At 40.9% G+C, this 18,040-nt stretch overlaps 1 protein-coding gene across 3 annotated transcripts in view; it reads left to right on the forward strand.

The window, feature by feature from the left end:
- PLD1 (phospholipase D1) overlaps positions 1 to 18,040 on the forward strand; it is a 202,927-nt gene that overhangs the window by 124,336 nt on the left and 60,551 nt on the right. For 2 of the 3 annotated variants that reach the window (XM_058556350.1, XM_058556349.1), the window contains 5 exons: positions 881 to 1,081; positions 2,070 to 2,283; positions 11,529 to 11,657; positions 12,378 to 12,496; positions 14,195 to 14,308. In XM_058556350.1, the coding sequence (XP_058412333.1) occupies positions 881 to 1,081; positions 2,070 to 2,283; positions 11,529 to 11,657; positions 12,378 to 12,496; positions 14,195 to 14,308 (777 nt within the window). Of the gene's footprint in view, positions 1 to 880; positions 1,082 to 2,069; positions 2,284 to 3,399; positions 3,514 to 11,528; positions 11,658 to 12,377; positions 12,497 to 14,194; positions 14,309 to 18,040 lie in introns of all 3 variants that reach the window. The other variant, XM_058556351.1, reaches the window with a different exon arrangement.

The raw sequence follows: 18,040 nt of genomic DNA on the forward strand, positions 1-18,040 counted from the left end.
CCAAAGGCTGAAAACCTATCACTAAATATAGCCCAGTCATTGAGATACATCAAGACAATGAATGAATAAATCTCCAGCAGGCTTAAAGTATATAATATTATATATGTCACTTGGTTAAAAAAAGATATTCCATGTAAATAGTAACCAAAGAGAGCAGGAGTGGCTATACTAATATCAGACAAGATAGACTTTGTTTAAATACAGAGCATTTAAATAAAAATGCTTAATACGGTAAACTTTATGTTTGTATATTTTATAATCAAAAATGTGTTATTAACAGAAATGTAGTCTCTAATGTTTCTACTTAAAGACGTAGGAAAGTAGGCTAGGTCATTGTGAGGTCATTTGGAGAGAATTCTATTTGAAAGCAGGAGGTTAATAACTTCTCAAAGTACCTTTCAAATCAAGAGATCCCAAAATATCCATATGCCTATATCCATATGCATACTATTTCAACACAGTGGCTACCAAAATATCAATATACTTATTAAAAATTTTGCCAGAGATAGATGTTGGTCACAAATTTTTAGTTTTTTAAAATAATACCAGATATAACATAATTCTTTTAGGGAGAAAAGGGAATCAGCTGTTATACTGAGGTGACTTTTTAGAAACGTGTGGTCAAACTTCAAGCTAAATGGCTGCTGCCCCAAAATGTGGTCTGGGGGGAGGGAGGTTTAAAAAGTATCTAGGAGTCTTCCTCTGCTAAGTATTGAGAATAAAATTAGAAGTTTGGAGATTTTCTTTGGTGTATACATAGCGCATTTTGGTATTCCAGTTACAGAAAATGCTATTCAGGGGAGAAAACAGACCTCTTTTATTGTAATATGAAGGACATTCTTAAAAGCATGTTACATGTGGCGGTTTTATTCCTCTCAAGGTGATGAGGCACCCAGATCATGTGTCGTCCAGTGTATATCTGTGGGCTCATCACGAGAAACTCGTCGTCATCGACCAGTCAGTGGCCTTTGTGGGTGGGATCGACCTGGCCTATGGAAGGTGGGATGACGATGAGCACAGACTCACAGACGTGGGCAGCGTGAAGCGTGTTGCTGTGGGACAGTCTCTGGGTTCCCTCACAGTAAGTAAATTTCACCTTTATGGAACTGCATAAAAGGGACACAATTTGTGTGAAGTATGTGGTGGTGGCATATCCCTGGAGGGGTCAAGAAGCTTGGGTCAAACATAGACAGACCTGGTTCCAGATACCACCAAGCAAGTCTGTAACTTTGCATCTCTTAGTCCTAGTTCCTTTTCTTGTAAGAAGAGAAAACAGAGTCAATGGAGCATTTTCTATCTCATAGTCAGCTCCTCTGTTCTCCCTTTAAAGATTTATTTTCTATTTGGAAAAAAAAAGTTTATAAACAAAAATGAGTGGCAATTGGGCTTTAAGTTAAAGAGCAATAAACAGCCTTGTTACAAGTAGCTGCCAAAGTTTTTGGAATATTCCTACTTAGAGACATACAAAAATAGGACAGGTCAGTCTGGAGTCATTTAGGGAGTTCTGTTTGAAAGCAAGAGGTTAACAACTTCTCAAAGTACGTTTCAAATCAAGAGCTGCCAAAATATCTATATGCCTATACTTATTATTTCAACTCAAGTGGTTGCCAAAGCATTACTACACTTATTAGAAGTTTTGACGGGCTCCATCTTATTTTATTGCTGGATATGTCATGATTTTTCTGGGAAAATCGAGATTTGGTAAATAGGTAACAGGGAAAATAATCGACAGAAAAAGCAGTGCTTGCTTAATGTTTATCAGAGGAAGAAGTTCAGCAGCTCTGCAGTGCGTGTAACTCATGTAATTTTATTTGAGAGACAAAGGTTAATTGGTATGAAATTTCAGGAATTTGGCCTACTGAAGGAGGAACTACAATGGAATGCCTGGCATTCGTTTGGTAGTGTTTAAACAGCTCACAGGAATCCCCCATGCCCTGTGGCTGACCTCACACATCATTGTGTGGCCATCATGTGGCAAATTTTACACCTCAGCTCTACTGGAATTAAAGGGCCACATTGCAGCATTATCTTATGTAGTGTCTTTTTTTTTTTCTTAATAATTTTCTCAGGCTGAAACAACAGAGTCTATGGAATCCTTAAGCCTCAAAGATAAAAATGGATCTAATAAAAATCTACCCATCTTGAAGAATGGTGATAATATGGATTCAAAACCAAAAGGAATAGGAAAGCCCAGAAAGTTCTCCAAATTTAGCCTCTACAGGCAGCTCCACAGGCACCAGTTGCACAACACGGACAGCATCAGCAGCATCGACAGCGCCTCCAGTAAGTCATCGTCTTTGCTGGAATTTAGCCTGATGTCGTTCTGTTCCTTCATCGCCAGACACTATATACCTGTTTGTTGTCGTTTTTTGTTTTTTTTTTTTGTGAGGAGATCAGCCCTGTGCTAACATCCGCCAATCCTCCTCTTTTTTTTGTTTTTTGTGTTTTTTTGTTTTTTTTTTTTTTGCTGAGGAAGACTGGCCCTGGGCTAACATCCGTGCCCATCTTCCTCCACTTTATATGGGACGCCAGCACAGCATGGCTTGCCAAGCAGTGTGTCGGTGCGCGCCGGATCCAAACCAGCAAACTCCGGGCCGCCGCATCGGAGTGCACGCACTTAACCACTTGCGCCACTGAGCTGGCCCCCTATATACCTGTTTTTAAAACCTGTCTTTCTTTTTTTTTTTTTTTTTTAATTTTTATTTATTTATTTTTTTCCCCCAAAGCCCCAGTAGATAGTTGTATGTCATAGCTGCACAGCCCTCTAGCTGCTGTATGTGGGACACGGCCTCAGCACGGCCGGAGAAGCAGTGCGTCAGTGTGCGCCCGGGATCCGAACCCGGGCCGCCAGCAGCGGAGCGCGCGTACCCAACCGCCAAGCCACAGGGCCGGCCCCTAAAACCTGTCTTTCTAAAATGGAGTAAAATGAGCCGTGCTGAAAGGTCACTATGTCATCCTATTCAATATCATGCCAGTTCATGGCTTTGTTTGCCTCATTTTGAACAGACATTGTTTTATTCACACAAGTAGTCATAACAACGACAATTCATGCTTCTGATGGTAGCAGAATGACTAAGCAGTTCTAAAATAATGGCAAGTTATAAAGGAAAAAGAAAAGTGTTAGGTGTACTGTATATACTTTTCATAGAAGGAATTTCATTTCTTATCCTATCCAGAAATATATCAAGCTTTTATCCTCAAACATCAAATTTTCTACGTCTTGTCAATTTACTGTTCATTTCAAATTTATCTTAAAGCTCTGCAATTTTCTCTTGCACAGAATTTGCAACTGATTTCATAGCCTTGCCTGGTTTTAAAAATGATCAAACCTGCTTTCCAGTTTAGAAAACTTGATACATAATATGTCTTTGTAAAAGAAGAACTCTTGACTTTCTCCAGGTTATTGTAATCACTATAGAAGTCGTCAGAATTTAATCCATGGCTTAAGACCCCATTTGAAACTCTTTCGCTCCTCCAGTGAGTCTGGGCAGGGGCCCCCTAGACCTCACGCTGGTAAGTGACGTGTGAAGCGGCAGAACCTCCTTAGGCTTCAGCTTTTGCTGCATGAGCAGTGTGTTTCTGGACTGGCTTTCTGTTCGCACAGTTTTCACGCCACATGTTATTAGAAATTGTAATCTGATAAGCTTTTGTGAGAAGAACTAGGTACTGGAATAATTTAATCAGGGCCTGAAATATTGTGGTGGGAATGAACAGGAATCTGGCAAGGGGTCAGATGTGGGGACAAGTAATCATGGTCGTAAATAGCAACCACAGTGAAATTGTAAGCTGGCGTTTATTGTGCGCAGAGTCTGCCCGTCACTGCCCTGAGCCCTTGCAGTGCTTGGTAGTGACGGTGTTATCTCCTTTTCACACATGAGGAAACTCAGGGTTAGAGCTGATAAATGAATTACCCGATGAAGTTCCAGTTTTGCAGCCTCCCAGAGCTCATGATTCAGATTTGTGATTTAGCAGAAATGCAGATTACTGCATCACGACCTTTCGCGTCAATTCCCAAGGCCACGGTTCTAGTGTACTGTTTAGGAGATGACTTGAGTTAGAGCCAGACTGACATGGCCGGATGTGAGTCACTTGTGACAGGAGCTAATGAACCTGATGGATTAAGTGGGACCTTGGGCGGTGGTTCCCAGCTTTCTTTAGTCTGGGGACGCTGCGTTTTTTAAACTGATTAACAATATATAATGATCTAAAGCTCCAATGGAACTTTTAAATCAATGTATGTGTTATAAATTGTAACACATTGATACACATTAAAAAATGGAGAAGAACATATATGGGGAGACGTTTTGTTTATGTACCATACAGCTAGGACTTGATGCATATGTGGATTCAGGGACAACTCAGAGTAATTCCTGTGCTTGAACGAGCTTCAAAGCCCTGAGACAGGAAACCAGAGGCCGCTGGGAATCCAAAGAGCCAGGTCAGGGGCGAATGCAGGGACAGATATTAAGGGTAAAGAGCTGGAAACAGGTCCGGGTAGTGCTTTGTAATTCTGTTACCGAACTAAGTGGGCTCGCCTCCTTGTGAGTTACATAAGACGCTACACCAGTGGAAGTTGTCTCATAAAGTAAAGTGTATTTGCAGCAAATAGGAGGCCATGAGGAATCATTTCCAAAGTCATGCTGTCCTCGAACAGAGGGAGGCAGGAACTTTCATTTCAGATGGAGAATGAATATTCGAAAGGGAGAGGTGGGCATTCGGAGAGGTGGGCATTCGCTTGCACAGGCTCAGCTGGAAAACGTGCTTCCACATACCCTGCAGGTTACGGTAATGAGGCCTAAGCTCCTCCTGGAGAGGTCTTAGCATTGAAAATGAGGCAAAGGTCATGGGCGTGGCTCTTGTGGTGAGGCTTGGTCCGTTTCAGGGTGGTTGATGGTTGCATCTCCTTAACACAACGAAAGGGAAAAAAACACAACTTGGAAAAACACTTAAATGCTTCCAAACCTACTCTTGAGTTTCTCAGGGCACCTGGTCAGTGACAATTCCCATGTGTGTTGCTTTAGTACTGAAGTTAAAAAGGAATAAGGTTGCCAAACCATGAAGCTGAGGGATCTGAATTTTGACTGAGTGGTTGTGTTGCCAACAATAGGACTGGGGGCAAGTAGAAAAGAAGATGCAAGCCAGGTGCTGAATACGTCACGTAACTCAGGCCAACGTCAGGCTGAGAGGGGTGACACCCACACTGGTGATCTGAGGACATGGATGTGGGTGGTTTTCAGGTGCTGATGGAAACTCCTCCCTAATATACTGGATACATGTCCAGTGCAGCATTGTTTATTGAGAGAGAGAGAGAAAAAGTAAACAATCTGAACATCCAACAGTAGAGGAATGGTGAAGAATGTAATGAGTGGTTCATTCTCCTGATGGAATTGTGCAATCATTAAAACTCTAAGTAGAGATACAAAAATAAATGCATATGACTTGTTTGTTTCATTAAATAAGTACTTATTGAGCTCTTATAATGTGCCACTGAATGTTCTAGGTAGTAGGGATGAACAAAACAGATGAAATTCTGTTAACTAATTGGAGGGTAAGGATGGGAATTGTTTTTACAAATAGATCATCAAACACAATGTGGTGAGAATTACGGAGAACAACAGAGCAGGGGAAGGGGCAAGGGCAAAGGGGAGGAGTTACTATTTTCTATCAAGAGGTCAGAGAATGCTTCTCTAATGAGTTGAGTTTTCAACAGAGACCAAAAGGAAGAGAAGAATGAGGATAAGAGGAGGTCTGGGAGAGGGCTCTGCAGCTAGGAGGAATAGCCAGTGTAAAGGCTCTGAGCAGGAGGGGTGGGTGTGTTCCAGGAACGTGGCTGAAGTGGAGTGGGCTAGGCAAGAGTGTCAGGGGCAAAGTCAGAGAGGGTTGGTAGGTTATAGAACTTTGAGTGAGATAGGAAGCCATCGGATGGTCTTGAGCAAAGGACGGACAAGGTCTAACTTTCATTTTTACAGGCTCAGTTCTTCAGAGCACACCAGGTGGCAAGTAATGACCGGACAGGTACTGAATACATCTGGAGGTGGAGCTGACAGCATTTGCTGATGCCCTGGATATAATGATGTGAGAGACGGAGAGGACTCTTTCCGTTAACTATGTTAAGTTCCAAATTTAATTTTTTAATATGAAAAATATTAATTTCCTTAAAAAGGGAAGCCAGAGGATAGTTGAGTCCCTCTGGAGCAGTGCTTTGCAAAGTCTATTCCTAGGACCCTGGTGTTTCTCAGGGGCTCTAAAATTGGATATTGAGTAGGTGGGCCCCGGACCCTTCCTCAGCTATTCGTACCTGCTTTAACTGGAACAGTCCCACTTGTATTGTTTTATGTATTGGAGTTCCATGTGAATTTGTGTTGGGAAAAAAGTAAGTTTCTACTATTAATAATAAAGGAAGTTTAAAGAGCACAGCTCTATATTTAAATCATGTAATGACTTCAACTGATACTGTCTTATAGGACTTGAAACCCAAATTAAGCGCAGAGTGACTCTGCCTTAGAAATTTGAAACTGAATGTTTGTTTGAGTTAGTAACTTCCTTTCCTGAGGGTATGAAATGGGTGATGTTGGGGAAGAGGGAGAATACCCCTCTGCCCTTTCCCTTAAGTTTTTTATGGCTGGCCAAATAATTAACAAGACAGGTTAGCAGGAGAAAATAATACCAAGTTTAATAACATGTATACATGGGAGAAACCAGGGACACTGCGTTTCTCAACACAATAGCAGAAATTCTCGTCTTAAATACCATCTTCAGCTAAAGACAAAGGAGGATGTTGGGGGTGGGGGGTGTCAGTTACAGGAGATTACCACTAAAGCACTGTAAACAAGAGTAAGGTTATTATGCAGATTTAAGGCCTCGCCTTCCACATTAAGTTTCTAGAAATGAGGTCATCCCGCCTCTTCCCAATACAGAGAGGGAGATACCTTTACAAATGGAGATTTCCCTTATAAATGTAAATGTTTGTCTGGCAACTCCTCAAAGGGCCATCCAGAGAATGTGGCCAGAGACAGAACTTCCGATAAGATGGGCTTGTTGGTGCCTTTTCTATTGTAACATCTATTTTACATTATATTACAGCCATCAGATAGAAGATCTGTTCCAGGAAGGAGTTACTATGTCAAATTCTTTAGGCAGTTAGTGGGGGAGGTCAAATGTTGGTCAGAGAAAACAATCAAGGTAAAGAGATATATTTCAGGGTGGCCAAATCTTGATCTCCCACAGTGAGCTTCTCTGCACTTCAGTTTCACTGAGGGCAAGAGGCCGTGATGAACTGGTCTCCTGCTGAGCCTTACTGGTGGTGTACAGAAATCAGCATAGAGTGTGCATTCAAGAGCACCATGGGTTTCTGAGTAGAAAAACTGCACTGAAATCAGTTCATCTTAAATGTGATTGGTAACCATGGTAGATTTCTATAGTATATACTTTAATTCAGAAATCACTCAGCCATCTTCAAGATTTTTTTTTTCTTTCAAAATTATGTTGCAAGAGGGAGAATTTCAAATTGACATTGCTTTGCTGGATACTATGTTATTTTAAAAGGGTTGAATTTGCCTCCTCTCCTATTCAGGGACTGTTTGCTGATCTTTTCCTTTGAAGCAAGATAAAGCAATGGCTGAGGGGGGAAATCATTTTTGCAGTTTAGTTGAGACAGATGTTTCAAACTCATATTAATCATAAGGGATAATGAATAGTAGGTTAAGTCATTTCTAAACTCTGTCCTCAGGGATGCAGTGGTATAATATGTACAAGACTTATTTTCTGCTGTCAGAGAGCTTATTATCTAATAGGTAAGTGTGAGTTTTAGTATTTTACTAACCTAGTGCCCTAGTAATTCATCAGGGGGCGATACTACTACAGGCAAGAGTTGTCAGTGACACCTCCTCCGCAGTAAACCTGATCCACAACTCCAAAATCCAAAAAGTTTCAAAAACCAAAGGATTTTTTAAAGTATAACTCATTGAAGACCTGTTTTGGAAGTGGCCTTGAATATAGGCAGAAATTCAGTAGGTAGAGACTAAGAAGGGAGAAAAATAGACATTCCAGGTATCTTAAGGCACAGGTATGGGAAATGCCAGAGGTATTTATTTTAGCATCTCAGACCTAGGTGTGGAACGTGGTAAATACACAAAGGTCTCTCATCTCTTATACAAAATCCTCGGGGTCAGATAGGCTTCAGAAATTAGAAGGTTCTGGATTTTAGGAAGGTAATACAATACCTTTCCTCTATATTACGTTACACTCCTTCCAGGGTTCAGGAAATACCCTATACGTAAATCATTTATATTTGTGCAACACCCAGTGGGATAAAGATAATAACCTCTTGTCAGTTCAGGTCAGGTTTTGCTAACACATGAGCTGTGAAAAAACAGTTGGATTTTCAGAGCTTTTGGGCTTGGGAATTGTGGTTAAGGGTGAGTTCATTTGTGTAGATTGGGCTGGTAGGGTGTGTCTGGAGGGCCTTGACAGTCAGGCTGAGATATTGAACCTTATCCACTAAATGTGGGAGAGTCCCTGGGAGGTGGGGTGGGATTTGGAGGGGATGGATGTTGGGGATGTGGGGGGTTAAGGATGGTATTTTACTAAGTTACACTAGAGACACAGGGACTAGCTTCTTCCAGTGGGCCCAAGAATGAAGCGAATGGGAGAAACTTTTTCCAAAGGAAGAATCAGCGGAATTTCACTAGGATTTGGGAAGTGGTGATGGGGAGGTGGGTGGAGAAGATAATGAAGAAAGGAGAAAAGCCAAAGGTGATTCTGAGGTTTGAGCTTGAGTGACTATGAACAGAAAGCAGAAATCTCCAGGGAAGACTTGATTTCGTGGGGATGATAATGCTGCTAGTGTCACATGTGATTTTAAAGTTCTGGTGGGACAACTAGGTCGACAAAGTCAAGTGAGGTGCTCGAAGTGGCTGCAGATCTGGAGCCCAAAAGAGAAGCCAGGACTTAAGGGGTAATTTAGGAGAAAGTTGGAGAAAACCTTGATAGGGAGGAGAGGCTGGGACAGAAGATCAAGAAGGTTAGAGTAATGATAGGGGAATGCAGCCTTGGAAGCCAGGAGACGAGAAAAAAAGGAGGATGTGGCAAAGCCAGAGACACTGGGTGAGGGGTAGGAAGACACCCTTTCCGTGAACTTCAGCAGCCAGAGTCTGGGCCACTGATGGATGAGGATTGCGGAAAATTGGCTTAAAATTTCAGCACATGCCCATGCTGAAAGACAAGGCAGGCGCAATTATGAAATCAACTGGGAGCCAGATACAGACCAATGAGAACCCTCAGATCAGCATCACTGGTGGAAAAAGTCCTCTCTCCCTGCTCACAGGTCTCATGCGGTTCTGATGCAGTACTAACAGTAACCAGGAGTACTAACAGTATTCAGCTCTATTGCCTTTATATTTCATTTGTTCCAAGGAGGACCCTGACTTATTTTGAATAGTATAGGCCATGACTGAAAAACAAAAACAAATTTGAATTATGACAGGTTGAATTCAGTGAATTCCAAGATAATTTTAGAGACTAAGAATTTGCTTTGTTTTGTTTTTCTTGTCGTAACTGATTGTTAGGTGAGAGTGAATTTTTAAACAAGTGTGTGTGTGTATATGTAAAAGTTTACCTTAGAGCTTCTCAATTGATGAAAACAAATTATGTATATATATATTTTTTTAATTTGACCCATTATTTATCTCGTTCTTTGTCCCTTTTTTGTTTCTTTTCCTTTTTTTTTTTTTTTAAACAAAGTGCCATGCTTACTATAAAGAGCCTATGGGTGAGCACACAGACCTACCAGTACTTTGGCCTCTCGGTCTCGTAGAGCAGGAAAATAAATCACAAGGAACAGTCAATTGATTCTATTTTTAACATTACTTAGTTTTGTTAATCTTTAGCACTTTAAGAGAGGTTTCTTTCATAGAAAATTTCAATAACCTTTGAAGGTTAATTATTAAGTTTGAGATAGAATATTGGCACTGTGTGTGGTGATTATTTAAAAACTTTTGCTCTGAAAATACTTATTGATTGCCTGCTAAATGCCAGGAGCTACATCAGGCAGGGAGGATACACTTCCCACCCCTGAAGAGTTTATTGACTAGTAGGGGGCAGGGAGGGAGCATCCTTACACAATTGTGTCACAGAGTCAGAGGCACTGGGGTGTGCAACTGTTAATGGTTCTACAACACTGCTAGTGACTGCCTCTCCCTACTGGGGTCTGGGAGGTCTCTCTAGGGCAGATGACAGCTAATGTGGCTCTTGATGGATGATGAGGAGATCAGGCTGAGAGGGAGGGAAGAGCATTCCAGGCAGAAGGAAAAATGTGCCAACTGCACAGAGACATGACAGACCAGGCCTGTCAAAATACAGTGAGAAATGTGGTATGCATGGGGCCTGGTTTGTATGGGAAAACAAGGCCAGAAAGAGAGATTGGCACCAGTTTAGGGAAGAGCCTTCTAGACAGAATAAGCCCTTAGGATTTGACCCCCTGTAGGCAGTAGGACATCCTAGAAGTCTTTTAAGCAAGGAGTCTGTGTTTTAGAAAGACAGTTGTGGCGCAGTGTGGTGGTAGGGGAACCAGTCCAGTACTCTCACGGGCTACTGCACATGGTACCATTTAGTCATTCAGCAAATATTTTTGCATCCAATGTCTTTTTGTTAAGTGCTTCTTTTGTGCCGAGTGCTGCATTTGTTCTTGTCGTTCTGCTAGTCTTCCTGCTTAGTTGTCTTTGTAGCCAACATATCCCGAAAATGTGCAAACCATTTAGGTCCAAGTATTTACCCTTAAGTAAAATGGTCCCGGCAAAGCTTTTTGTGAAATGTTGCAGTAGATTGCTGCTTTTGCGCCTATATGATCACAAGCTTCTGTCTGTTTTTGAGATATTTTTTGTGGGTGTCATTTATGATTTTAGGAATATAGAATGTTAGAGCCCAAAAGATCTTAGATGTTATCTGGGCCAAATTTTCCCTTTTACACAGAAAGGATTTCTGACCCAAAAAGGTGAAGCTCACTGTCACTTGGCTAGTCAATTCCAGGGCTGGAACATGGGCTATCTACAAATTTGAGATTTTTTGCTTTTTGAGATGCGAAAGACAAGAATTCTGTGTTAGGTGTGCACCATATTGGTTGAGGAAAGAGAAGGGCCTGACTTCTTTATGGCCTCTGCATCTCATGTTTCTCTACCTGACCTGGCTTTACTGCTCCCTCCGAGTCCCTCCTAGCAAGTTCTTTATTCACGGTTAGCCCTGTGATCCTTTCTTCCCATGATCTGGTAGACGGTGAGAATAGGAATGTTACGTTTCATTGTCAAATGATGAACCTAGTTATAGCCCCAACCACCCACTAATAATGAACTTGTGAGGGTTGTGAAACCTTGCCAGCCTACAGCCTCAGACAGAATGAACACACACTGCCCTCGTTCTGAGTCTTAAGAAGAAAAGTTAAGAAATCTGTAGGTGTTTAATATGTGAGAGTTGAGCCTCCCTCTCTGGGGCCCTTCTGAACCACAGTCTCTGAGCGGGTCTTGCTGCGTTCACAGACACTGGCTCCATCCGCAGTTTGCAGACAGGCGTCGGGGAGCTCCATGGGGAAACCAGATTCTGGCATGGAAAGGACTACTGCAATTTTGTCTTCAAAGACTGGGTTCAACTTGATAAACCCTTTGCTGGTGAGTACCATGGTGGTGAGAGGCTGCTTATATTTTGTCTTTTACTTGTCAGCATCTCAGCAAGTCTGCATGTGCATAATCTAATGTCTTTTGTTTTGCTTTGTTTTGTTTTGAATATTTGGTAAAACTTTGGAGACTATGATTCAGCCATATACTTAAGGACTTTTGCTTGTAGTTATAGTAAGAAAAGAACATGGAAGAGAGCTTACTTGTTTGAAACCTCCAGGCTTCGTATAGGCATATTTTGGGGGGTAATAATCTGTAATTCTCTGGAAGATGGTACCTTTCCTTTGATCATCTCCTTTTCTGCTTATCATCTTCATCTTCCAGCATTATCTCATTATTAACAGATTATCACTGTGCTTATATGTCTGAGGAGATAGAGATGGAACTGCATACATAGCCTGATGTTATTTCAACAGGATGAAAAAGAAAAATAATATCAAGTACACAGTCTTAGATAATTTGTACCGACTCATGTCTTGCCTGGCCTGGTGATTATCTCACACTAAGTGACATGGAAACATATTTGGGGGAATGTGTTCCTCAATGTGAGATCTATGTGTCCCTTGGCTATAAAGGTATTGTTCCACCCAAGCCAAGAAATATATGCATAATAGACATTACCACATTTCCTTTTACGTATCATAGTTGGGGTCAAATGGCTTCTGTCCCTGGCACAGACATTAGTGATGATCCTTGCCTGGTGCACCTGGGCAGATTTCATTGACAGGTACTCCACTCCCCGGATGCCATGGCATGATATTGCCTCTGTGGTCCACGGGAAGGCGGCTCGTGACGTGGCACGTCACTTCATCCAGCGCTGGAACTTCACAAAGGTACCCGGATGGTTTCATCATGATCCAGTCCACATGAAGAGAGGCAGGCCCAGTAGAGGAGAAACCCAGAGGGTTAACAAGAAGGGGCTGTGGTGACCGCAGCTGTACCACCCATCTGCTTTTGGGTGCCTGGTTATCAGAGCTCCTGGGCCTCTGGGCAAAAAAAAAGAAAACATTTATGAACTTTCGCACCATGGACAATTCAGAGCACTGAGGGAGAGATGCTACTATCAGGGCCTATGGTTTTAACCGTTATCATATCTGGGACCCTCAGTGTTGATAAAGCTTCTGGCCTGGGCTGATAGTCACGAGGAAGGCGATTGTAGGGAGAGAGGAGCCCTTGAGGTGAGAGAGTTTGAACTTTCAAGTCCTTCCAGCCCTGGCACTGCACTGGGTTCGTATTGGTACAGGCTTCTGAGCAAAGTGAGCAGTACAAGAAGCTGGAGCCATTTTTCTTTTCTCCAGATTGTCTTCTTTAGTGTGCCTTCATGATGTGTGAGAGTTTGACCTAACATTCATAAGTTAAGTACCTATCATCCAGGTGTTATTAAGGTTCTATTGTATTTACTTTAAATGATGATGAGCATTTTTCTCCCTGATAATTTGGAAAAAGGATTTAGTTTTATCAACAACTTAGAGTCTCACCTTATTCTTTATTTGCATAACATTATAAACATTTAGTGGACGCTCTTAGAAATAATGGAAATGTTTTTAACAAAAATTTAGGAGGGATGAACGAATAAACAAAGAGATACTACTTTTAACCTACTAGACTGACAAAGATAAAACACATTGCTAATACCTGCAATTGGGTTTGGGATTTTTGATGCTATTATCCGCTGCTTCTGGGAGAATAAATTGGTACAACGCCAAAAAGCTTTTTAAAAAGTATACGACCTTTGACTCAGAAAAACTATTTTGGGTATTTAATCTAAAGAAGTAATCCAATAAGGTAATTTCTTTTGATATTGCAACTAATAATTCAAATAAAATGAAGAATAACTGAAATGCTCATTAATAGGAATTTATTAAATTCTGATTCTTTCATACCATTTTACTATGAAGTTATTAAAAATAATATATAGTGCTATATTGCTGTGGCAAGATATCTACAACATAGTAAAAAATCAGTTTACAAAATAATCCCATTTTTGCAGTTATGTAACTCTATAACTCCAGATTATATTTAAGCTTTCTTTAAAAATATAAAGCAATACATGCCCACTACAAAGGGTAAAAGAAGGGAAAAAGGAGTTCTCTGCCTCTAAGAAGTAGAAAGAAAACAAAAACAAATAATCTATCGCCTATTCGCCTGGAAACATCCAGTTAACCTTTTTCTTTTTCTTTTTCAAATGAACCTGAATTTCTTTTTTTTTTTGTGAGGAAGATCAGCCCTGTGCTAACATCTGCCAATCTTCCTCTTTTTTTTTGCTGAGGAAGACTGGCTCTGGGCTAACATCCGTGCCCATCTTCCTCCACTTTATATGGGATGCCGCCACAGCATGGCTTGCCAAGTGGTGCATCAGTGCGCGCCCAGGATCCGAACCGGCGAACCCCAGGCTGCCGCAGTGGAATGCGCACACTTAACCCCTTGCGCCACCAGGCTGGCCCCCTGAATTTCTTATATAATCACAAAGTAGGGAAGAATGGAACTGTTTTCTCCTTTGGGTCTTTTTTATCTGTTTTTCTTTATTTTAGATTATGAAACCAAAATATCGGTCCCTTTCTTATCCTTTTCTACTTCCGAAATCTCAAACGACAGCCCATGAGTGGAGATATCAAGTGCCTGGCTCCGTCCATGCTAACGTGCAGGTGAGTCTGGCTTTTGCGTTTCACAAAGTCTACTGGGTAACGTTACTCTTATTGGACTAAGTGCCTATTACATTGGCTTCAGATTTTTCAGTAAGGACACCTCCAAAGCAAATCTGAATAGACCTTTAAAATTTAGTATTATATTTCCTATGTAAAATGTATTCAATTTATCCTTTTTTAAAAACTTTTTTATAAGTATAATAAATGCATGTCCTTAGAAAAAGCCAGTCAAGGACAGACTGTCCTGTAATTCCTTCTAAAGTGACCCTAGCAACACGATACACAGTAAACCTGGGACTGATACCAGTCAAGCACCAGGAATGTGGCTGAAACTTGGTATCTAGGGAGCTAGTTGTAGTTCAATCTAGTTTTAGTTCCTAATTAACCAAATGCCTTTTAGAGGCTCCTTTAATAGACTAAGGAATTTGCTTAATAGAGTCACAGAATTTTCCCACATCCAGTCCAACTATATCAAATTATAAATAGGAAAATTAAGACCCAGTGGGGCTATGGGACTTGTCCAGGGTCACCTAGCTGGTTCTTCCTAGAGGTGGAGCTTGAAATCCTAGTCTACTCCATTGTTACCCAATCTGCTCCCCCTACCAACTCCAGCTCAGATATCTTGAGATCATGCAGGGGCAGAATTAGGATGGGCCACCTTTGGTGTTGCCTTTTGTTCCAAGTCTTCACTGTCAGCATCACAAGTATTGTTTAAGTAAACCTCCAGCAGCCTGCTACTGACATCACTAATATGGATTTATATAATTTGGACATGTATCTAATGAATATGATTATATAAATGAAGTGCCTAACTCAGTTACTTTGTACTATGTGTATGTACTTTGTACTTAGAAGTGTGTGTATTTAAGAAGTAAAAAGACATTTCAGACCATAGATCAAATAATAGAACAATCAAAAAGATAAACCAGGGGCCGGCCCAGTGGCGTAGCGGTTAAGTGCGTGCGCTCCGCTTTGGCAGCCTGGGGTTTGCAGGTTCAGATCCCAGGCACAAACTGACGCACCGCTTGGCAAGCCATGCTGTGGTGGCGTCTCATATAAAGTAGAGGAAGATGGGCACGGATGTTAGCCCAGGGCCAATCTTCCTCAGCAAAAAAGAGGAGGATTGGCAGCAGATATTAGCTCAGGGCTAACCTTCCTCACACAAAAAAAAGATAAACCACTTGAGAGAAATACCTGTAGCAAATCCTTAGTCATCTCAGGCTACAGGAGATGACTAATTTAAACTTAGAGGCACAGATAGCTATGCCTTCATATGTAAGTTAATGAATGTTTTATGAACCTGTTTAATTTTATTCTACCTGGAAGGAAAAATTATCCGTGCTGTAAGATAAACTAGGAGTCTTGATATTAAGAAAACAAGGGAATTTAACTGAAGATTTGAGATGTCATTAAAACTGACTCAGTGATCAACTTATCAAAGTTAGCACATGCTAATTAAGCATCTGTTCAAAAGGTATTGCTGGGAATTGTGTACTTTTATGATCAGCAGAGGACTTTTTATCCCAGTGTTGCCTATTCATCCATCTTCTAATGCCTGTTGGTAAAGCCCTGTTTTACATATTCTCATTCGGCCTCCCTGGTAAGACAGACAGATGCTCTGCATGTCCACTCTACAAAATCCCTCCCTTCATTCACCTTCTCCGCGTCACTGGATGCTGTGTTGGAGATGAGGCTAATTCAGTGATCTCTTCTGATATGCTTTTATCTTCATCCTTGATATGCTCAGGTGGCCTGGACTCAGGAACCTACAAAGCCAATTGATTTGAAAGGAAGTTTACCAAGACTCACTCACTCGTTAATTAATTATTCAGTCAACATATGTTTATTAAGTGCCATCTGTTTGCACAGTGAAGTCACCAGTGCACACTCGGGTGCTGAGGAGGCAGACGGAAAGGGAGTTCTCTGTCTCTGGAAACGTAGCTGGGAGAGAGAAAGCTGTGATGTTAAAGAGTTCAGTTAACAGTGCAAGGTGTGCTCTAGGACTAAATGCCAGTATGAAAGTGTGGACCAGCATGCTATGAGTTCGGCAAACGAGAGGGAGAGAACTGGGTGTCCCCTCGAAGGCAGAAGCCTGCCCGCTCAGATGACGGTAGAACTGACTGCAGCAAACCTTTTGCTCTGAAAGGGATGGTAGATGAGGTTTAGATGGCATAAGGCCAGATTAGGCATGCCCTGGTTAATTTAGACCTGATCCTGTAGACATTAGTGAACTTTGGACTTTTTTTTCTCATCCAGGAAGAAGCATGATACATGAATGTTTTATGAAGATTAACCTAGATCAGAGTTTCCCAAACTGGGTTGTGCCTGTGAAATGCTAATAACTATTCCACAAAAAAGATTTCCATGGACAGACAAGTTTTTGCAGGTTTTTTAGATATGAGATTCCTTAGCACCTTTGTTATGCTGATGTATATCATGAAATCACTGAGTGAATATGCCATGCGAATTTCCCAAGCTTAATTGACTGAGGATCTCTCATTTTGTCCCATGTCTGTTTCCATCTCTCTGAACAAACATACTTTGGGACCAAAGTTTATACATATGAAGACCTTTTAGACTAGAAAGAGAATGAAAGCAAAGAGACAAGAGGCTGTTACAGTAATTCTAGCATATACTAATTTTATATTTGTAAATTAGTATTCTTTTTCTTAAAGAGGACGCCTCCACAATGTTAAAAGTGTTAGACCTCACAAAAGCTGGATCCCGACTAGCTGCCAGGAGATGTTTTTGAGAACTGCCAAAATAACTTCAGTTGTGAAAACAAGTGGTCACAGCCAGACAGTGCATCTTTTTGAAGACAGGAAAGTCTGAGATGACCGGAAACTGAAAAAAATAAAAGAAATTACCCTGCTCCATTTCTCCTTTTCCGTAAAGTCTGACCACAGGATTGTTTCACTTCATGTTATTTACTGGCTCTAAACATTATTCATCTTGTTCTAGACATTACCATTTTCAAGTCATGAATGTATAGTGCTTAGAGGGCCAAAGAGATAATCTAGCCCAATTCCTGGTTTTCCAGAGAATCCAGAAGGAAGCAGGGAGATAGGACCTGGCTGTGTAGTAGGGTACTCAATTTTTAAAGGGTTTATTGTCAAATTTTCAAACCTTTCACTCTCTCAGCTGTCATGTGGCAGTAGACAATTAATTGTTACATAGTCTTGGTTGAGAAATTTAGTAAAATTCTTCCTTAGGTTTATTCTTTTTAACATAGATTTTAACATAGTTTTTAACATAGTTTATTGTTCATAACACAGAAACCACAGCTTAATTAATTGAAAAGGAGCAATATAATGTAGCAAGGGGAAGAGGCAGTTTCTATGTTCAAATCCCAGCTTTGCTACATGCTAGCTGTGTGACCTTGGGAAAATTACTTCACGCCTCTGTATGCATTTCCTTCATCTATAAAACAGGGATTATAATAGTATCTGTCTCATAGGGTTGTGGTGATGGTTAAATAAACTAATGCATGCAAAGCACTTAGAGGAGTGCACAAGTTTGAATTATATCAGTATTAGCTACAATCTTCAAGCTTTCCCTAGTGTTTTTCAAAAGCTTGCAACCAAGAAGTTGACATTTCTCTGGATGGGTCACCAGGCTAGTTCAAGATACAAAATCTTTATACCGTATATTTATTGAAATGGCCAGAAAGACCATTTAACATAATAAACTAATAGTAGATAAAATTCATTTCTTTCACCTGCAGAAGGGAAC

The sequence above is a fragment of the Diceros bicornis genome, chromosome 15 (assembly GCF_020826845.1).
Source record: "Diceros bicornis minor isolate mBicDic1 chromosome 15, mDicBic1.mat.cur, whole genome shotgun sequence".
NCBI classification, from domain to species: domain Eukaryota; kingdom Metazoa; phylum Chordata; class Mammalia; order Perissodactyla; family Rhinocerotidae; genus Diceros; species Diceros bicornis.